This window comes from Mytilus galloprovincialis, chromosome 14, assembly GCF_965363235.1.
Source record: "Mytilus galloprovincialis chromosome 14, xbMytGall1.hap1.1, whole genome shotgun sequence".
Classification (NCBI taxonomy): Eukaryota; Metazoa; Mollusca; class Bivalvia; order Mytilida; family Mytilidae; genus Mytilus; species Mytilus galloprovincialis.
Genome location: NC_134851.1, coordinates 18,958,478 through 18,982,184, shown reverse-complemented (window position 1 = coordinate 18,982,184; position 23,707 = coordinate 18,958,478). Strand labels below are relative to the sequence as shown.

Genomic DNA, 23,707 nt, shown 5'->3' with positions numbered 1-23,707 from the left:
TCTTTGCATACTGTCGAATAGTTGGTATCCAAAACGTTTGTCTAATATAGGTGACTGTAGCATTCATTCCACTATGAAGTAATTTTTCGTGTGCGTCCAATACAATTAGTCTAGTTAACGGATGATTTGCCGGTATAAGGTACGGAAATTTCGCTGATTCTGGTATTGGTGCGTTGTGTATTCTCCCGTTACATCTAATAAGACCGGTTTCGTCTAAGAAAAGTCCCAATTGTCGGACTCTGGGTACTTTATTTGTGTTTCTGTGTTGTGCTCCTCTCAGATATGACATTTCATCTGTATACGTAGACTCTTGACAATCTAGAATCCAAGTATTTACTGCTGTTTGAATTTCATTTACCTCCAGTGGTCCGCTTTTTCTGGAAATCCTATCCCGTCTACAGTTGCGTATAAAACGGATGACATACGCGGTAATACGTAATAACTTCATGTAAGATCCATAGTTCGAAATATCCAATATGTTTTTTATACTGCTTAGACTATTTTGGTGCGTCATATTCAAGTTGTCCAATTCCTCTTCATTTTCTCTGTCATCTACCAGTGACGTCAAAACGGTGTTTGTTGCGCTGTTTAGTTCTGGCCATTTTGTACTATCTGTTAACCAATGTGGTCCTTTCCGCCAAAGTATACTCTGGTCAAATTGTTCAATTGTAAGTCCTCTTGTTAGAAGATCTGCCGGGTTGTTATCAGTAGGGCAATATCGCCATTTGTATGGATGCGTCAATTCTGTTATTTCCTTCACTCGATTAGCTATAAAACGTTTCAAAGTCTTCGTAGATGTTAGCCAATGAAGAACGATGCTGCTTTCTGACCAAAATACAATTTTTGGATAATTAAGTGTTGAATGAAGATGTGCAGCTAGTCGTGCGCCGATGATTGCTGCCATAAGTTCAAGTTGTGGGAGGGTTAAGCATTTGACTGGTGCTACTCTGGTTTTCGCCATTACTAAAGTTGTTTCGTTTTCGTTACTCAAATAAGCTGCTGCGCCGTACGCCTTTGGACTTGGGTCTGTAAATACATGAAGTACTAATTCTGTTGATGTTGATGGCTTGCTAAAATAATATCGAGGAATAGTGAATTGTATTGCCTTTTCCAAATCTTTGGTCAAATCTATCCACGTAGTCTTTAAATTATCTGGTATAAGTTCGTCCCAATCTAATCCACATTTCCATAACTCTTGTATCAGGATTTTCGCTCTAATTGTAATCGGACTAAGTAAGCCTAGTGGGTCATAAATCTTTGAAGAATATTTCAAAACTTCTCGTTTAGTTACATGTTGAAGTAGTTCCGGTGTAGGAATATCACGCTTAGGGTAAAAAATCTCGTCGCTACGACTGTTCCACAACATTCCAAGTATTTTGGTATACTTATCCGTATCTAGGACGTTTTCTTCTTTAGCTAATTCTAGTAATTTAGCACTGTTTGAACTCCATGATCTCAAGTTGAATCCAGCCCCAGCCATCAAGCTTCTTGCTTCTTTGAAATACGTAAGTAAATCTTCCTCTTTGTTCATACTAGACAATATGTTATCAACGTAAATATCTCTTTCTAGAATTTTAGCTGTTTCACTGTTTCCGAATTGTTTCAAATGTTTCTGTATTGTGGCGTTGAGTATAAAGGGCGAAGACGTCGCTCCAAATAACACTGCTTTGAACCTATAAGTTTTCAGCTGACTTCCTGGATTTGTAGGGTCACTAAGCCATAAAAATCGGGTAACATCTCTATCTTCTTCGCTCAATCCAACACGTAAGAAAGCTTTCTCAATATCAGTACATGTAGCAAACTGGTTGGCTCTAAACTGTACTAGGAGTTTTGTCAAATCATTTAATTTTGGTGGTGTGTCCATAAGACAATCATTTAGACTTGGATGACTTGGTGATTGACGACAACTGCAGTCGTATACTATTCGTATAGGAGTTGTGCTAGATTCCTTGTGTATAGGGTGGTGTGGAATGTAATGAATTTTCCCGCCTTTTTGTTCATTTTCATCTACTGTCTCAACAAATCCTCTGCGTTCCTGTTCGGCGATTATATCTCCATACTTCTTTAGTAGTTTAGGATCTTGACTAAGTTTCTTAATAACGTTCTCTGTTCTTCTTCTTGTGACTGTATAGTTTGATGGTAGTTCGTCATGTTCCTGTTTCCATGGCAACTTTGCAAAGTATTTATTACCTCTGAGTTCAATCGAAGTGTCTTGATATGTTTCCAAAAAATCTGTATCGTCTATGTCTGTTTCCTTCGAGTTAATACCAATCGATTCCAATCTCCAAAATGTTTCTATATCATGCTCCTCCGTTTTATGATTAACAAGAATATTAAAAATGCTAGTACCCATCAACGAGTTATCCCTCTTGTCGCTTACTGGACCGGAAAGTAAGAAACCTAACTTTGACCTCACGGCGGTTGGACCATTCCCCCGTATGACTTCATCCTCGACTAAGTCCCAGTAGTAGTCAGCTCCGATCAATAACGATATTTCGAAAGACTCTTCCTGTATTACCGGATGTGCTAACTTAAGTCCCCGTAAATAATTCAGTCCTCTGTTGTGGCGAATATTGTTCTGCAAAGGTACGGCAATCATTGGTACAATTAGAACGTTTATCGGTATTTTCTGTCCTGCATCTGTTTCTACGAACACTGTCGATTTATCTAAATGTCTTACGTTTTTCTTTCTATCTCCAAATGATGATAACTGTAGAATTTCAGTTCCCTCTGACTGTAAGTTAAGTTTTCTTGCTAAATCTTCGGTCACAAATGATCTCTGTGCTCCCTCGTCAAAAAGTATATGGGTATCTCTACATGAGTGGTCTGACCATACGGGTGCTACTGCAGTTTTTAAAAGAACATTTGTACGTACCTCGACTGACGATGAGTATAAAATTGACGTGTCATCTTCCTTCTGATTCGTGTCATTTACCAAATGTACAGATGTCTGATTAGCTTGTCCATTGTTACCATGAAAATTCATATGCTGTTGGCTGTAATTTGTACTTTGCACGCTTTGTCTACTTCTGTCATTATCGTAGTTCTTGTTGTTAAATTGGCGTACAGTACACAGACTTGTGTGATGTCTTTTGTTGCAATTTCGGCATAAGTGTTTTGACTTACATTCATGTATACGATGTGTTCCAAGGCAGTTGAAACACAATTTCTCCCGTTTTACAATGTTCATGCGTGCTGCTGGATCAGATACGTTTGCGCAATGCGCTGGTGCGTGTACATCGCGGCAGAATACACAAGGTTTAGCGTCTAAATTCTGGCGTATATTTCTTGTATTTAAAGCTTGATTTTGACGGGGTTTTGTTGATTTAGTTCCGGTAAAGAAAGATGATGTACTTGGTAAATTGGTAGAAGTTTCAGTGTCTTGTCCCGCATCAATTATGTTTATTTCATTGCAAATACTTTTCCGAAGGTCTCGTAATGACCAGTTTTCTGTTCCATGTTCACGGGCAAGGTTTTTTTTAATTTCTCCCGGTAATTTTTTCAAAACAATTGGTACAAGTAATGTTCCATACGAGTCTTGTGACTGGCCCAAAGATTCTAGCCCTCTGACGTAAGTTTCCATTTGATCATAGAATTGTCTCAAACTGACAAGATGGTTTCGTGGTGATGGAATTTCTAATAATGCTTGAATGTATGCTTGCGTGATTTTGTGTGTTTGTCCGAATCTCTCTTTCAATAAAATAATGGCGTCCGCATAGTTTGCATTGGTGAGCGCAAAACCAGCTATGGTGCGTAAGGCTTCATTTTGTAACTGCGCTTTGAGGTAATTAAATTTCTGGACATCGGTCAATGAAGGGTTTAAATGAATGGCGCATTCATACGAATCCCAGAAAGTTTGCCACTCTAATATATTCCCTGTGAATATCGGAAGTGAGAGTTTGGGTAAGTAGTGATTCTGACTGCTTGCGGATGTATACGGATTTAAATTAGTACTCACTGTGTTGCTAGCTTGAGAGAACGGATTTTGTGACGACTGCGTGCATGAGTTTTCTGTGAGGTTTGCTGAGACGAACGGTTGAGAGTCAACATTTAATATTTGGGATGAAGTTTCACTCTGACGTGTCTTTGGTGTGGTATGAGTATCTCTAACAAAATTTCTTATGTGTCTGATTTTGGTTTCTAACGTAATACAATACTCATCTGAATCTAGAATTTCACTTTCAATATCTTCTGCTTCCGCTAGCTGGAGTATCTGCTCGTTCAAATTGTTCAATATCTTTTGCTTCGGAAGAAGGTTTTCAAATGTTGCGGTCAACTCTTCTGGATCGAAATCTGTTTCTTGCTTCGCTGCATCTATCTTCCGAAAAAGTTTTGTAACAGCACTTCTGTTCCCGGATCTTATCGCTTTGAGCTTGCTTAAATCCATTGGTCACGGTACCATAAATGTGGAGGTTAAAAGTAGGATATTTTCGCTAATATAAACAAATACGTCTGTTCAGCCATAACTTTTAATAACAACTCAAAGAGCCCACGGCGACGTCACTGAAGTCGCCAACGTCGCCAATGGTAATGTACAAAAGATCTACAAACTTAGGAACGTCGTAATCCCGCGGTAATCTCGACAGTCTATTAGCACATACACATAATTTTATCATACATGTCATATGACAGTGACGTCAACAACGTTTTTTTCATGATTTACCGCGGTTAAAGGTGCATTCACACGATACGATTTTCCATTCGATTTTCATTCGATTGTTACCTGTGCACCTGCTTTCGACTAATATCGTATCGTGTGAACACTAAAATCTGAAGTCGAATGTCAAGTCGAACGTCGTTTTGAAATCGAAACGTATGTTATTTCCATTCGACGTTTTGACTGGAATCGGACCGTTTGAACGCCAAATCGACTAAATTTATCAGTCGATTGAAAAAATCAAGCTTAATATAAACTTAATCGACAATATTCCGATTTTAGCATCATTCTAAACGTTTTTAATTCGTAAAGGCAACATAGTCATCTTTTGTTCATAAACCTGACCACCGTTTTACAAAGCCTTCGGAAGTCTACGTGTCATTAGATCCATAGTGACAACCATCGTTAGGCAGCAACCATTGATCTTCCGGAGGGGCTATGGATTTCTTTTTTTTCTGACATGCTTTTTTTTCGCCTTTGGCGAAAAACAATCTATTTTTTTCGAAACATGTCGAAAACATTTTTTTTCTTTCAATTTTAGCATTACATATAATGGCAGCTAAGGGTGAAACAAACTATTTTTTTCTCAGGGTCAAAAACAAATTATTTTTTTCTTCAAAAACTGGAAACAAACTTTTTTTCCCAAAAAAAACCCATATCCCCCCTAGAAAATCAAATGGTTGCTGCCTTGATAAATCTTAGGTTTTACAGCCGTTTCACAAAGCCGTCGTAATTAATGATCGTGAATAATAGGTAAATCCTACTACTGCTATATTATCGTGTACTTGGCTGGGGGACTATGGTTAGACCAAGTTACTAAAAGGGGATGTGTTTCCTATAAATGATAAGAACTGGCGGACTTACATGGCGTTAATAGGACGACAAGTGCTAGTTAATGCAATACATCCTTTAGCACTCCCAAAGTCAAGAGGAGGGACATTGGATGTATTTGCCTGTTCAAGAATTACAAAAAAATAAGGAAGATTGAGGAAGTGTTTCATAACAGGCGCTTGCATGTTTCTATCCATGGGAAGACCCACTATCAACATATCTTCAAAGGATGACGAGGGGCCAGCATTTGTTTGTCGTGAGCAGTTCCGTGCATTGAATGTGCAAGCCGTATATGATGCAAATCTTAAGTATTAATTCTCTTTTAACTCAACTTAGTTCCTTCCCGGCTTTCTTCTAGACTAGACATGTCGCAATGTTCTAAATTAGGCTTCCAATCACGTCCGCGTTCTGATATCTATTTATAAATATTTCACTTCAGGCACAGTGGTAATCGACAAAGCGTTTAAGGTAGATTCATGGTATACCGCCATCTTGGATTGTACAATCAAAGTACAAAATCGGTCTAGTTATTTGCCCAAATCAGCAAATTTGGAAATAGATTTGCAATTTAATGGTAAGACTGTTTATTTATATAAAGAAAACTTGTTAATTTATTGTATTATTCAAAATATTTTAACAAATATCAACCTTTCTGGTTTTTAAAGTCATTTTTTTTCCAAATAAGCCATTTAAGGGGAGATAACTCTTTTAGTACAAAATGTATACTGGGCTAATAAAGATTTTTTTAATTTTTACTTGTGGCAAGAAAACAAGTTCGGTGACACTATGTTTTCTTTTTATTTTCTTGAAACATATTATGAAACCTATCTTCTCACAATTTATTACAAAATTCTATCTCATAGAATTTTTTTTATGCACTCTTATGTATTTTGTCATGAATAAACTAACCAAATTTAGGCAATTTTCAACGACTCATGATAGCTTGAAAAATAGCACGGTGACACATACTTTTTATTATATTTTTGAAAAAAGCATTCTGGCAAATTATAAGAAAATTCTGTCTCAAAAAACATTTACTTATGATCTACCTTATTCCCAAATAAAAGAGCTCATAATGAATAGATTAATATAATATATATATATATATCATTTTGTAGCTCAGGTGGTCGTGTGGTCTAGCGGGACGGCTGCAGTGCAGGCGATTTGGTGTCACGATATCACAGTAGCATGGGTTCGAATCCCGGCGAGGGAAGAACCAAAAATTTGCGAAAGCAAATTTACAGATCTAACATTGTTGGGTTGATGTTTAGACGAGTTGTATATCATTTTGTATATATACAATGTATTATCATTATTTTTTTTTACAAATAATTCACCAAAATAATATACATAGTTACAATAGTATTAATTGCACCTATTTTGATTTTTTTTTCACCTAGTCTACGTTTTTTTTTTTTTCTATTATTTTGACAAAAGTTTCCTTTCTGTGTAGATGTATCATTGTTTACACCAATTTATTTTTGAATTTTGAAAAAAAATGTCGATTTTAAAACCTCACTAGAGATTGTGTTACTTTGTTTACTATCATAATGTATCGACAATAAATAAAACTTTGATTTTGAATCCATATTGAATCAAAGAAAAATTGGTCTGAACAGACCTCCAAACGATCCAGGATTCCGTAATGAGGAGTACCCAAATTGCAACGGCCATACTTAAATCCAGTTATTAAAAATTGAATAACAGATGTTTTGTTCCATTTCTCCAAATATAAAGATTATAGAATACATTGATAGAACGTCGCTAGCTTATGTATTTTCTTTGATATAAGCATAGTATTTACATGCACTAGATGATACCCGAGAAATTGCAGTACAATTTAGCAAGTGTTGAAACAAAACTTGGGGACACAGTAACGATTTGGATACGGTTAATGCATTTAATTCTTACTTTTAAAAGAGATGAAAATTAGGAACATTATGCAAAAGACCGCATAAATTTCGGTTTGAAAATAAGAATATTAAATACCATTAAGAAAAGTGTGGCTAAGTGTGATTTTCAGTAGTTTTTTACCCTTTAAACTCAACAACCGTATGCATTGACTTATAAAGGGATCAAAATGAATAACACAATGGAAAATAATCTATCTTAATCGAATGAAAAATAAAATTTGTACCACTTTCAGTGGCAGATTCTAAAATCTTCATAAAAGGGTGCCCATTGACTGACTGCCTAAGAGGGCTTCAGTGATTCCCTAATTAATCAACCATTTTTTTCCACAAGGGGGGGGGGGGGGGGGGTGATCCCCTGCCTCTGGCTTCATCAGGAATCAACCTCTATCTCAGAAACCATTGACGATAATCCAAATCATAAAAATAGGGTCAAATTTTCTTAGCTCTTGAAATAGTCGTGTTATCTACAAAAATATAAACTTCTGGATTTCGAGGTAAAATTCAATTAGATCTGGGAATGTATGAACTGGGAGTATAGCTTATAGGATCATATTAATACTGAAAATTTGAATGGACATTTTATTGAAATCAAATCATGCTAGCTATTCCTTGTCCAATAATGTTATCACGTGTAGCGAACTTGAATCTTGGCAATTTTTTTAAGGGATTAAAAAGTCTCATATCCTTTTATTTATTCTAAATTTTCCAATTTATGGTATTGCACAAGCCGGACTATATCAAAGTTTCGAATACAATTTGCATTATTTTATAAAAAGGTATTATTTATCTATATTCATGCCACCCCTAAACCCAACTTTAGTTCGCACATGAATAAAGTTCTTTATTTTCCAATTAATATATTTCGAAATAAGTTTGAAAAAAAAAAAATAATTATAAATACTTGAGAACATTATAAATAAGAATATGTGGTATAAGTGCCATTGAGAGAACTCCGCATCCAAGTCTCAGCGAATTTAAGCTAACAATTATAGGTCCAAGTACGTCGACCTTCAACACGGAGCCTTCTTTTGATTAGCAGACCCAAAACATCAAAATATAAAGGGTCCCAAAATGACCAGTGTACACATTTTCAAACAGTAAAACCAGTGGTCTAATCTATTTACAAAACGGGAAACAAACCAGATGCTCTGCAGGGCGCAGCTTTATACGACCGCAGAGATCGAGCCCTGAACAGTTGGGAAAGTATGGACACAGCATGCAAGCTTAATACAGCTCTGAATTTGGATTGTGATTAAATAGTTGACACAAAATAGGTTTCTGACACAGAATGAATGTGGTCTAAAAACTTTAAAAAATTAAATCAGACATTTTTTTATTATGGTCCAATATCCAAAATCTAAATACATGGTTAGATTTAGCATATCAAATAACCCCAAGAATTTTTTGATGATGAAATTAAATAAAGTTCAATTTTGGACCCTTTAGAACTCAATTTTGACCAATTTGACAAACACCAAAAACATTAATAAATGATTAAATTGAGCATATTAGATAACCCAATAATTAATTTTTTGATGAAATCAAACATAGTTTAATTGTGGCCCCTTTGGCCCCTAATTCCTAAACTGTTGGGACCAAAACTCCCAGAATCGATACCAACCTTCCCTTTGTGGTCATAAAACTTGCGTTTAAATGTCATATATTTCTATTTACTTATACTGAAGTTATTGTGCGAAAACAAAGAAACATGCTTATTTGTGCCCCTTTTTGTCCCTTTTTCACAAACCGTGGGGACCAAAACCCCCAAACTCAATCCAAACCTTTTTTTAATGGTAATTTTTTTTTTTTTGATTTCTATTAACTTAAACTAAAGTTATTATCCAGAAAGCATCCATCTTCGGACGACGCAATGTCGACGACGTGATACCAATTTACAACCCAAAAAAAGTGATAATATTTTTATAGCAATTATGAATGTTTTAAAAGGCGCCAACCTTCGCCCTTAAAAAGTGGTACGTATATGTATGACATTACAACACGAAAAGACGCACTATAGAATATTAGTTAAATATATATGACTTAAATGTACCAAAAAAGACGTGAATTACACAAAAAAACATGTGCCTATTAAATAAAGACGTACATGTAGTAATAAATTAAGACCCACGAAGCAACTGTTATCTGTTTTAGAGTTCCATTCTTGAATCGTATGGAGTTCTCTTTTTAATCTTTATTTTAAATACAAGTTTCATATTTTGAATATTGAAATCGGGTTTAAATTTTCAACTAGCATTAAAACTGATGTAAAAATATCCGTTACTTTTTTTTCTAGATCTGAGAAGAAAATCAACTCTGTTACACTAATATAATCGAAAAATTAAGAGTCTCACATGGTGTCTCTAAATGTCGTCTGAATTACATTGTATGTTATTGTTCTGTAATTTATATATTCGCCAAGATCCGCAATAAATCTTTAAATGTTAGTTTGGCATTCCATACTTCAAAGAAGTGCGGACGTGAATGAAAGCACTCTTCACTAAAACTTCAACGGATTCATACATTCTACACATTTCGAGTATTCCGTCTTTTATAAAACATAATACTTGTATCTGAAGAGAGAAGTTGTTTTAGAATTAAATTTTACACCGATATCAATATGTTGGGTGTAGAATCTATTTTCAAAACTGTGTTTATTTAGAAAACAGAGATTACATGCTGAACAAATTTCTGCATTTTTACCATTGTTTCAAGACTGATACTGATAATCATATAATTTTGAGTATTTTAAAAATGATCATAATTGATATGCCAGCTTTAGCTGGCACTTATGGTAGAATTAAATTATCAGGAATGAATGTAATATTTTGTTTGTCTATTCGAAATAAAATCAAAATGTGGTGCACGCTTTTATTTACCCGCTACGCGAGTTACTCAGTGTGCACCACATTTTTATGTTTTTTCTTCATAGAACCAAAACAAAATTACTGACATTCCTTAAATTCCGAACTAGTACTTTTACTAGTATCAATTGATAGTTTGCGTTACTTTAAACTGTTTTAACAAGTTTCTACTAAAGATATGCAATAATTCGTTTGTAATGTAGCTGGTTGATGTCTTTAATCATGGCTAAGATGGGAATCTGTCCAAACTAAATATTTAGGCATTTGGATGGATATTTTAACTTAATGAAACAGGATGAAGTTGCCATCCATTTGTTTATGGCTTATTCTTCCAATTAAAGGAAACATCGATGGATCGATAAACCATCCAGTCATTTTAATAAATATTTGAATGAACACTTTATCCTTTTCTTCATTATTTGTTCTCTGCTTGAAATCAGTAGTTTAAGTCTTACACAACTTCAGTAGACGAATTATCAAAATTGAATGGTTAATTGCAATAAAATTAAAGGAAGCCACACTCGCACATTCAAGTAGTTTGCGATGTCAGAGAAAGCAAATCATTCAGCCAATATGCTGCAAAGGTATTTAAGCCGCCGTTTCAAAATATTTCTCCAGATCTTCACAATGTTTCAACGGACGTGATAGAAGAAAACGCTTTAGGGAACATGTAATTATGGAGTACACTGTAGGTTTGGTGTTACCCTATTGATTATATTTGATGTATATTATGAATTTAATTTTAGGTCGTAATCACGAATTGACGAACTTGTTTTTGTGCTTTTTTCACATTCCTCCTCCCTAGCGAAATATAAATATTAAACGTTTTAAACAACACTCATTTATAGATACCAGGATTAATTTTTTATTTACACATGTACGCCAGGTGCGCGTTTCGTCTACAAAACACCCATCAGTGACGCTCGAATAAAAAAATGTTTTAACTGTTTCCATTGGAGAAACATCGTATGATACTTATGATTTTGGAAAATTGTGTTAGCGTGGTCCTAATTTTCTGACTACTGATTCTTTATTTTCAGTCAATAAATAGTATATCGTCAAAATGTTATCCGACTTTTTTTTTTTTGATTTCGATATTTCAACCCTATAAAATTATGCTGTGATTTTATGTTTTTTTTTTCTCCAGTCAATGGGCTCATTTACTTACTAAAAAAACATAAACAAAATGGTATTCTTTTCATGAAATATATATACTATATTTTAAGCAATTTCAGTTATTCTTCAGTTTGAACCATAGCTACTGATTTAGTATAAAGCATTTAGGGAAAAAGGAGCAAATAATTCACATGTTCTTAAGATGTGTCGGTACCAAATAGATTACCACAATTAAACTTAATCAAGGACGTATATTAGAAGGATAGGAAACTCCCGATACCGTCTTGATAAAATCCGAGAAGTGTCGCGAATCGCGAGAAAACACGAGATCTGCATAAAGCTTCAGCGGGAACCGCCGCTTCGAGATTTCTTCATCAATTTGTAAGTATAAAAACATTATATGAATAAACAAAAACATATTAAGTAGATGTAATTTTGTGGTATTAAATGATATTTCACTACAAAAACATCATAAGACGCTTATAAACATCATAATAAGGGATTATAAGTAAGGATGCCAGATGCTGCCCGTGATGCTGAGACCGAGGTGGTATGACCCGTCATGTTGCATTGAAATTATTCATTTTTATTGCATTTACTTGTACAAAATTATTTAATTTCAAGTTTTAGATAATATTTACGTTTGCAGATGAAATTAGAGCGTCTTTTGTTGTGTATTTCACGTGTAATATAACATATAAACCAGCCCTTTTCAGTAAACAAAATGGCGACTTCCATGGAGAATGGCCTTGTATTTTTTTCAGCTAAAATTGCATTTTTGGTGTTAAAAGACGATCTAGGTTGAATGAGTTCCTTGCCTGTTTTATATTTACGTTTGCATAGCAAGTTTCAACTCTATTTGTTAAGTGGTTAGTCAAATATTGAAGTTATTTCACCCCTCCATCTTTTTTGTCAATTATTTACCAACCAGAGCAGGGATGCTATTTTGCAGCTATACTGTTGAATATAGGCTACACAATCACATATTGCATTATTTTTTCCTATTTTTTAAACCTTTTTACACTTGCATAGCAAATTTCAGCTTCTTATGTTGAGTATTTTGATTAGATATTGAGCTACAAAATGAACAATTGTTTAACAGCTCTGTTTTGTTTCATAATATCTACCTATCAGAGCAGAGCTGCTAGTTTGTAGGTATAAGGTCAATGCACATTGCATAAAAATGCATTAAAGTTATTTTGTTCCTTACATTAGATATATTTAGACTTGCAGAGAAAAAATGAGCTTCCTATTTTGGAAAATGAAATAGATATTGAGCCTTTCTTTGCTAATATTAATTTCATTTTTTCGTTCTCAAAATATCTGAACCGGGGCAATGCAGTTAATTAGCAGCTCCAAAATATAGGAATAGTAAACAAAATGTACTTTAATGGTCTCTTGTTCCTTACATGCTTTTGAGCTTACTGGGCAAAATTAAGCCTCCTATCTGGCATAAAAACATAGATAGACCATTATTTTTCCCATTTGAATGGTTTTACACTGGTAAATTTGGGGCCCTTTATAGCTTGTTGTTCAGTGTGAGCCAAGGCCCCATGTTGAAGGCTGTACACTGACCTATTATGGTTTACCTTTATAAATTGTTAATTGGGTTTCACACCACATCTTTCTATATCTATATTTTTTTATTTGTCTTATTCTTCTGTCTCAGTTATCAGGGGTCCCTCATCATGCTCATGCAATATCAAAAATGAAAAAAAGAATAATCGTGTTATGAAACAATAATTAGTGCGGTCGGGGTTGCATAATAGGTTTTAGCATGCAGCTTCTCTGTATTGTCAAGGTCAACATCCAGTGTTATAAAGTGATACAGTCCTGAACTGGAATTATCAATGTTTAAAACAACATCTACAGACTCAACATTCATATGCAATACTCACACACTTCAGAAACAGGTGATCACAATATTAGTACATCAATTCCCAAGTATCAATGTACATTTTTTCCCCACATCACTTGCTAAAATCAATTTGAAACAAGCATTTGGTTTACTTATTAAAGTTAACACACTTTGACACACTGAATTTGTTATAAAATATGACTTGGTATGAAATATATATTATTCCAGGTTGACATATACATGTTTTGGTCATTGTTGGTGTTTGTATGTTTTAATCGAATGATTTTAGTGAAATAATCAATAAATCTTAACGCCAGGTCACAATGTACAACTTGCAAAAATTACAATTTAAATAATATAAATAGTTTTTTTATACCCCATATTAATTTTTGGTATAACGTTGTCTGTTGTCAACATGTCGGACACTAGCTCAAAAACAGTTTAATCAATATTTAGATTATACTTGGTGAATTGTTTATCTATTGACTAGAGCTCCATTTTGGGTTTTTTTTACAAATTTCATATTATATGTTTCCTAGTTTTTGTTTTTTTTTCTTCTGTTTATTAATTTCTGTCCTCATTACTTTATAGAATGCCTAAGAGGAAGTAAAGGTAGAATGTGCCATATCACAGGAAAAGACGTGGAACTGGCAAACCAAAATTAGACAAAGGGCAAACTGAAATACATGCACTTACGCCAGACATCGCATATGATGAAGATCTTTTGTCATCTGAAACAGAAGAGCTTACATGCACCAGTGTGGATTCAGTCTCTTTGGATCATTCATATTTGTCTGATAACCAGACAGTGGCAGAACTTTGTTTAGATGAAGAAATTGATGTTAATCAACATATTAAACTTGAATGCAAAAAAGAATGTGTAATATCTTATTTATATGTTCACGGCATCGAACTAAGTAGAGAACATGACATCTGGTTAGGATTGCCAAGTGTGTATGACAACATAACAAGTATTGAGAGACTATTGTCTAAATTAAAGAGTTACACTGTTTGTGTATACATGTATATATGTAATATATGTTGTGTTTGAGATAAATAGATTTAAATCTAAATTGCTTTAGTTTGAGTTTCAACTTCTGCCTTTTATGACAAGTTTCTAATACACATGTACATGCAAAACTATGGATGATAAATATGAACAATATTAATCATATTATTCACAAAATAGTCTAAAGATGATACAAGTAAAAACAGGAGATGACATGTAATTGCGATAATGTAAAAGTACATAACTGAATTTGAAGGTTACTGTATGGCTGTCAACAATGAGCAAAATCAATACATGTACTGTATATACCTTACTGTCAAAGACCAAAGTTGCGAAAGTTTACAAAATGAAAAGATGAAAATCCAGCCTAACCATGTGGCTAAAACAAAGAACAAAATCCAATTTGACCAAATGTTCTCAACAACAACAACTAAAGTGCATTGTTTACCAATAATGAAACACCTTATAGCTCAATTCAACAATTGATAGTCATGGTCTTAGCTGACTTAGCTTTTATAAAAATAACACATGAATGTTTTACTTCTTTTAATACAAATAATCAGGTAGATATGAGCACAAAATCAACAATTCAACGAAACCCAGTATTTAGCAGCACTAAGTTGTTCTTTAAAAGATTCTTAAAATTACATGAACATCAATGCCAAAATATGATGATCAGGAAAGACACATTTAAACAAAAATCAAGATAAATCCATGAAAAAGCACTACAGTCTACAGTTTATTGTTAACCACTTCGTATTTGTTTTTGGTTATGTCTTTCAATGCCTGTCTCAAACTTAAGGATGACATTTGGGTAGATATGCTGGTCTTATTATACGCTTAAGTCGGGTAACAGCAACACCACGTATCCTTAGAAATAAATTGATAATGTCTTTTGTTACGGCTCAAACAATTGAACCCTCTTCATTTGCCATTAGAATGTTACAATAGTATTTGATCATGAAACTTCAAAATATTTTCCATCAAGGGTTCAGTTAAGAGAGAATTTGCACTTAAGACTGTGCTGCTAGTTTTGCGAACAATCAGTTCCATCTCACGTACTAGCAGAAACAAAGTGTCACATGACTTTTGGAGACCACCACGGTCTTGAATATTGTACCGTTCCATTTGCTATATTTGGTAACAAAATTCTGACTATCTGATTTGATTGTAAAGTTTGAAATTAACACCAAGTTTATGCACACTGTACCTTAAAAATCTTTTACAAAGAGAATTTATACACAATATATCCAGCTACATGTATGTAGAACAGAATAGATTGGTCATTGCCACTAAGTTGTGGTTGCTCTTTTTCTGAGTTGTGTTTTTGCACCTTGGTCATCTGTGACATAATTTCTTCAATAAAGTCTTCTAAAATCAATTATCAAAATATTGAAAGTACTTTTTGACATAAATCTTTAATCTCGTGAGGAGTAACAACAAATGGGTCATTTGCTATATTGCATAGTGATGTTTACAGTGCTGTATAAAAAGTTTTACTGAAAGATCATTGTCCCAAGATAAAAAATCGGACATGTCAATAGAGTTCAAATCAAATAGGCAATAGCATATTTTGCAATTCGTTCTTTTTATGACATATTCGTGTATATTTTCTCAAATCAGCTTTGGTCATTTTGAAAGTATAGACAATGACTCTTTTAGTGTAGTTTGGGTCATAGCTTTTCTTAATTGAATAGTAGAAAGGAAATTAAACCACACAAGCTCATTAAATAAACAATTTACATCTGTAAAAATAGTAGAAAGGAAACAGCACAAGCTCATATTAAATGAATAACATACAATCAGGACTAATTGTTTGTTTTATTATAATTAGTTATAAATCATCACAAGAATTAGGAATGCAAAATCTCAAACTAAATAAGGTTTTAATCAAATTAATCATTGTTTCTAGAAAACATTTACCTTAATAAAAATGTAAAAACTTTGTAATTTATACGATTTTAACGGCCATGTAAGACATATTTGATAGAAATTTTTTTTTTTTCATATTTGTTTCTTTGATTTTTGAACTTCGAAAACACTGATCTCAATCAAGGACGTATATTAGTTATACGTCCTTGTCAATATAATCAGCTAAAATACGACAAGCTTTTTAGAAAAGCTATTACTTGTATATAAATACAAGTCTCACGATATGCGATATTTTAACGAGATACCGCGAGACACGAATCCTTGTTAGTTATACGTCCTTGACTTAATTTACCGAACGTGACAAACCTTAAGACTTATCTAACCTTCAAAGTCACGTTGAAGGACATTCTTGTAGGTACATATATAATGAGGAACTATAGATGTTATTATCATTATATACTTGAATAGAACTACGACACGAAATTATTATTTATCGTAGTTAAATTTAAAATCCGTACTGCAATATGGTAAGTCCACAGCTTTAAGATAATCATATTTTTATTTTCCCCTCAGAAACTCTCTACACGTACAAGTAAAAGTTTTTGTTTTTGTTTTTTTTTTGTTAAAAAAACTGACTTGTTAATATGTGTTGCCTTATGTGTTGATATACACGAATGTACAACCTATTATTATTTCAATTGAATTGTTATGTGTAATAGAATACGTCTATCAATGCCAATATTTACTAATATAACAAAGCATATAAAGTTGCAAGCTATATCTACATGAAGGATTTAGATAATACTCATACACATTCATGAATATTGCAGGTTTTGATCACTTCTGTTTTGTTTTATGCATGTTAAATACCATAACTTTTGTTTTCTTAACGCTAACCTTGTGTTATAAAAGTGGAAAATATTACAGGGATTTGGAAAACCTTCTTTTGCTTCTGAAAGTATAAACTAACTGCAATATAAGCATATAGTACAGCGAACAATTTTAAACACACATGAATAAGAATGTTCATTTGATTTCTGCTTAAAAAGTGATAAATATATATCTTACAAATTTATGTTAAAAGATCTGGGGTTTTTTCGGATCATTACGGAAAATAGAAAATAGAAAAGGTGGAAATTTCTCTCCTTGTCTAACATGTACAACTATCAGACATGGAGAAAACTTATTGTTCATTATTATATTGTTAACTAGATTTTTAAATACTTTGATATCTGTTTGAGTTTCTCCAATTATAACATTTAAGGGGAGTTAACCTGCAATTTGATATCAGTTTAACCAAAAGTTATTTCTCAAATTACCTGAAACACAGAAACGACAGCCCTTACATTTCTAACTCACAGGATTAGGAAGTAGGATAGGCATCATTTGATTCTCCTCTAAATTAAATGAGTTTTACAAAGACTGACACTCAATATCGTGATTACATAGAAGAAATAAGTTCTTTCCCTGCTAAACCTATTAGCTATTTTTACTAGTCTTAAAAATTTACAGGAAGTTTTATCATATACAAATGTCTGGCGTCCGTCTGTTTGTCCGGTGTAAACTTGTCGCACCGTAACTTGAGAACAATTTTTTAAAATTTCATGAATCTTAAGATAGTTGTTTCTTATGATGGTCAAATGATCTGTTTACTTTTTCGTGAAAATCGTATTAAAACTTTTTTGAGTTACGGGACTTTGTAACTAAAAAAGGAGTGTTTTTTTTTAACATGTCACGCCGTATCTCAAAAACGAGTTATGATTATTGCTAAAAACTTTACACACTTCTTACTTATATTTATCTGAAGATCTGTATAATTGTGGTGATGATTTAAAATTTTATTTTAGAGTAATTGAATTTTTTTGTAAGAAAAAAAGGGGGGTCACATGTCGCGCCGTAACTCAGAAAATTATGATTATTGCATAAAACTTCACACACAAAACGACGGGCGTATCATGCACTCGTGGCGCAGCTTTTTATTCTACATGCTCTACGATAAACTAGCAAATACGATTGGACATCTTGAATGGTTTTATTCATTTCAGCCCTGCTATTTACAGGGATACTAAACATGTGGACAAGAGTTGCTCCCAAATATTTTCAATGTGAACCGTATACATACATATAAAATAAGTAACCGTGAATAACAAATCTTAATTTGAAGGGGATAAAACTCTGAAACTATTTACCTTTTCTTTTTAGATGAAAAATACTCTATTTTTGTTGGCTGTTTTATGTTTTGTACACGAAACCGTAGGTAAGTTTGAAAACTTTTACAAATTTTAAACCATTATCAATAATATATAAATTATTATTATGTACGCTACCATGATATTTAATATTTGCAAACATACCCATCCAACATGAAAGGTTGTGCAAAATTGATTCAGGATTTGAAATTGGTTTAATATTCAATCCACCAATGAATATGAGCTTGAATAATGTTGTATTTGCATGATGTAGATGGTCCAAGACAACAGTAACGTCCTTTGTTCTAGTGTGGACAGTGTGTTGCAGTGTGTAACTTCCAAATTTATTTCTCCACTTTTATGCATTAAATAGCAAGTGAGGGGGGGGGGGGGGGATAAAATAACACTGAAAATCAAAATAGGTCACGAATTTTAAAGTTGTCAGTTTGTTTTAGATTTATGAGTTTGACTGTCCCTTTGGTATCTTTCGTCCCTCTTTTAAAGTAAAGTAGTGATTTGGTCCAGCTAAAAAAGGTTTAAAAGGTTAGAACTTCGGAAGCTGTCAAAAGATTTCGAGACCCCTATAAGATAAATTTTTCAATATTAAGAGTTAGATCCGATAAAGTTTTCTTTTAGTTTGTTCTCATTGGTTCCAAAAGTAATACATCACACTGTAAACATATTATCAAGAAAGCGCAGGAGGATTTTTTTTCAATTTTCAATTATTGTCTAAAAGAAATGCCCTACGTAACTGTGACCAAATATAAGAAGAAGTCATGTTCCTCTTAACAGAATATCATTCAGCAGTCCTCGGTAGAATCCGTTACTCTCCTTCTATCGTGAGATGAGGGTACGGAATCGGCCGAGTTGAGACGAATGCAGAATATGTATGATTGAAAACATGATTAAGTCAATAATTTTATTTTTATAGGGATCAAAAGGTTTTTATTTGACAACAGCTGTAAAGAGGGAGAACGTCGTTGGGAAAAATGCTACGGATGTATCTGTAAGCATGAACAACATTTAGGTATGTAAATTACATAGACAAGAGAAGATGTGGTATGATTGGTCAATTATAAGATGTGATATGATTGGTCAATTAAAAGATGTGATGATTGGTCAATTTGAAGATGTGATATGATTGGTCAATTAGAAGATGTGATATGATTGGTCAATTAGAAGATGTGATATGATTGGTCAATTAAAAAACCATTCCTTTGCCAAGGATGAAGATAATAACAAGTCATTGCATGGCCTTCAACAATGGACCAAGATCATATATTATATTTAGAGTACGGTATACAAATTAAAAAGATGCATGTAACAGGTTCATAAAAATCCACAGATGCAAATTTCAAAAATAAATTTCTTGTCGGGATCCACAAAAACATCCAATAAAGTTGAGAATGGAAATGGGGAATGTGTCAAAGAGACAACAACCCGACCAAATAAAAAGAACAACAGCAGAAGGTCACCAACAGGTCTTCAATGTAGCGAGAAATTCCCGCACCCGGCCGGAGGCGTCCTTCAGCTGGCCCCTAAACCAATATTATACCTATTACATGTAACAAAGATTCAAATCAAACTGGAATGAATTCAAAAGTGAAAAACAACTGTCTTTTAAAGTAAATTGCTAGAAAAAAAAAACTAAATATATTGCTTTTACATTTCAATGATGAGCGGTTTATAAGATATATATGAGATACAGCTTGAACCAGTTCAACCTCCTCTTAAAATCGGAATGCAACTGATCTAGAACATATAAATAGTTAGAACAGTTTCTGACGGACGCGGTTCAAATCAAAAACCGTTAATTGAAATTCTTATCTAGAACAGATTATGGTGCGTCTAGTAATTAATTGGATCAGTCTAAGACATTTGATTTTGTCAGTTCATCAATTGTTTGTTTCAGTCATCACTAAAATTGATTCTGACCGCTATACACGAGAAAAAAAATCACTTATAAGATATATCACGATTTTAATTACTTGAAATTTTAAGTGTTTTCATTCATTAAATTAATTTATTTCTTCAGAGTGTTTAGATTGCCATAAATGTAAAGGTCTGAGCTGTAATGGTGAGTTATTCTATGTCACAGTCTCCTTATTATACACACAATGTGACTAAAAAAAATAGATTTGGTGAATCTTCTTTTTGTTTTGAAAAACATTCGGGATTCTCTGGCTTCGTCGAATTAATACACACTTTAAAAAATCTGAAGTCTAAAATTGCATTGGTTGATGTAATGATCACCGGAACAGAAAGTGGAATAGACTGTTATCAAATCTTTGTCAGCAAAACTTATACACATGGTCTGTATTTTAGTCAAGATGGCCGCGCATAGAGCCTATACTGCGTGTGTCTGGTTCTTTACAACAGGCAGTGGTTGTAGTGATAGAATATAGCAACCTGACTACATACATTTAGAACTTGCTTCATTCCGGTTCTGAAATTTAAAGAATAAAGCTTCGAACTTTGTAAACATTGTAGATAAGAAAACACTGGTATGAAATTGAGGACTAACATTGAATTTTAAGCAGATTGTATAAACTCACAGACACTGGTATCTGAACTATTTTTCCTTTGTACTTTGTTATACATATGTAACACACTCACTAATTCTTGTCTCTGATTAAAATTATATATTACTATAATCAAATAAAGGTACCCAAAAGAACTGAAATGACTCTCGATTGGAAACTTCCGTTATATTTCGATTCTGCGGTTGTCTACCCCACTGAAGCTCGTTAATTTATTTTAAACTATCTACACAATGGTGAATAACACGCATTCATATGTCTAATTCCGGAATCATTCGCGGATCAAAATATGACGGCAGTTTGCGACCGAGTATTATTTCTCAAAAATTGCTAGTTGGGTACCTTGTGTTATATGAAGTTGTATTTTATTATAGATTTTTTTTCAGAGACAAGATATAAAAGACAAATAGTAAACTTAAATCATAAAGTAGTTTTTTTACATTTTAGATCAAACTGAAGCGCCAAAGACTCATGCTCCTCATATAACTCATGCGCCACACGCAACTCATGCACCACATAAAACTCATGCACCAGTTGTTACCAATGCACCACATACCAGTACATGCGATATCGTTGCTGTTTTTGATGCTGTTGCAAGAAATCAATTTGTCAATAACTCACGAGCTGCACAATGTCCTAACGATGGTCGCCATGCTAATGATGCTTTAGTTATGACACTTTGCAACGCACCTGTCAGTTCTAAATGGGTTGAAGGCGAGCAGGTAATTTGTAATGGACTGTTAAGTACGAACAGTTAATGATCACGTGATCATGTGAAATACCCGTATGTTAGTCATTAAGATTTTGTCATAACAAGTTTGACAAATCAAGTTAAATTATTCATTTTGAACTACAATATTACTGGTTTTAGCTTATACTTCAAGATAGAAGCGAAAGATATCAATGTGATATTTTAACACATTAATCGAAAATAATCTGACAAAACCTTGGTAAAAAAACGAAAAGCAACTAAAAGACAAAACAACAGTACACAAACAGGACGGGATTGAAGTACTTCGTTATCTGTGATATATATACTAGACGTACTCCATATGTGGATTTGCTTTTATTCGATATTTTTTTTTTAATGGCTTTAATAACTTAACTTTTACAGGTACTTTTAAGGAATGGCACGTGCTCAGAGCTAGCTAAACCATACACACCTGTATTTTATCATCCACGGAGAAATGTAAGACAAGCAGGCATACTTATATCATGTGATGGAAATGAAATAAGGGTAAGTATTAAACTTGACATTTTCTGTGCATGTACAAAATTTCTTTCTAGTAGAAGCAACGCAATTGATTTTGATCAGTATAGACTATCCATAAGTTTTATTTTAAAGGTTGTTCATATCATGAGAAAACGATAAATATGTTGTTTAGAAAGAAGAACGATAATAAATATTAAAATAAGAAGATGTGGTATATTTTTTAATGATACAACTCTTAAAGTAAGACCAGTGCTTTTTTAAGTTTTTAACGTGTTGAATAACAGGAATATTCTAAATTCATTTATTAATACATGTAGTATAATTATTAGTGTTTTAACGACACTTTTAGTGCTGCTTTTTATTTCTTGTCGGTAAGTTTTTAATTGTTGGCGGAAGCCTAGTAAGTGTTTCTAAAAGAATATAAATCGTCCGTAGGGACACTTGCGTACTATTGGAAGCGAACGAACGGCATTATGGCTTGAACCAAAAACATCAGTGTTGATAAATTGATACCACGGTTTAATTACTTAGACCACTCGGTGACCGTTGCCTACCAATTTATCAATTGAAGCAACGCGATAAGTGTCTTTTTTTATTCATCGAACCCCTTTAGTTCAAAACACACACATGCAGTGCATGATCAAATTGAGAATTGAAACGGGAAATGTGTCAAAAAGACAACAACCCGACCAACGAGAAAAAACAGCCCAAGACCATCGACGGGTCTGCAAAAAAGCAAGAAAATCTCTTACACGGAGGGGGCGCCAGCTAGTCTCTAGATCAAAGTGTGTACAAGTTCAGCGGAAATAAACGTCATTTTCAAACTCCATAAAAACAACATATAAATGAACCAATAACAGACTAATAAAGTTCTGAAATTGTTGTCTCGAAAAATGCGTGAAAATGCGGCGTTATTAAAGCATGTTATAGATATAGGAAGATGTTGTATGAGGGCCACTGAGACAAATCTCCATCCAAGTCACAGTTTATAAAAGTAAACCATTATAGCTCAAGGTACGGTGTTCAACTTTAATCAGTATTTTACTAATTTATAGGTCCTTTCTCAATGTTTCATATTATTTTATCTTTGTAATTCGCCGATTCACAATCTAATGCATCCTGGGTAATATTTTCAAAATTGTACACCAACTCGTCGAGATTGGTTAATAATGTCATACACAATGGAAATTCAACCAATGACGAGACGTTTTGTTCAATGAAAATACCCATGATTGTTTAGATTCAGAAACGTTCCATTTTGTTTTATAGGTGTTCCATCAAGAATGCGATACTACTCCTGAAGTCTTACATGTGAAATCAGAACCACTCGATAATATATATATATTAACATGGACATGAATAAAGACAAATTCAAAGTGTTGTTTTTCATTATTGAAGAAGTTGAAAAATATCTAGATAAAAAAGTATGAGAGATTTGGGCTAGAAACCAGAAAAAAACAAAAACAAAATAATTGCGGTTCTTTTAACCTTCTTCAACAGATAGCAGTACCCGTTGTTTCGTTATTTTTCGGGTCAAGTGTTTTTCCCTCATCCTATTTTGGTCTTCTGCAACGAAACTCGGGGAGAAAAAAAGCAGCCCTTCATTTGATGTTTCTCCAATGCTATAAACATTACGTAATTACATAAC

The 23,707-nt window shown here is 33.5% G+C and overlaps 1 protein-coding gene and 1 long non-coding RNA gene across 2 annotated transcripts; both read left to right on the top strand.

Moving 5' to 3' along the window:
- Nucleotides 1-11,622: 11,622 nt before the first annotated feature.
- Nucleotides 11,623-14,309, top strand: LOC143058672 (uncharacterized). The gene is made up of 2 exons (XR_012973181.1): nt 11,623-11,759; nt 13,828-14,309. It is a non-coding gene; the product is annotated as an uncharacterized LOC143058672 (long non-coding RNA).
- Nucleotides 14,310-16,572: 2,263 nt separating this feature from the next.
- Nucleotides 16,573-23,439, top strand: LOC143058062 (uncharacterized). The gene is made up of 7 exons (XM_076231525.1): nt 16,573-16,644; nt 18,320-18,374; nt 19,238-19,333; nt 20,342-20,383; nt 21,294-21,568; nt 21,961-22,083; nt 23,329-23,439. The coding sequence occupies exons 1-7, from the start codon at nt 16,642-16,644 to the stop codon at nt 23,416-23,418; spliced, it is 684 nt and encodes a 227-aa protein (XP_076087640.1). The 5' UTR covers nt 16,573-16,641; the 3' UTR covers nt 23,419-23,439.
- The last annotated feature ends 268 nt before the right edge of the window (nt 23,440-23,707 follow it).

Coding starts and splice junctions, on each gene's coding strand:
- LOC143058062 (XM_076231525.1), top strand. Junction 19,334..20,341: donor TAAGCATGAACAACATTTAG/GTATGTAAATTA, acceptor TTATTTCTTCAG/AGTGTTTAGATTGCCATAAA. Junction 21,569..21,960: donor AATGGGTTGAAGGCGAGCAG/GTAATTTGTAAT, acceptor TAACTTTTACAG/GTACTTTTAAGGAATGGCAC.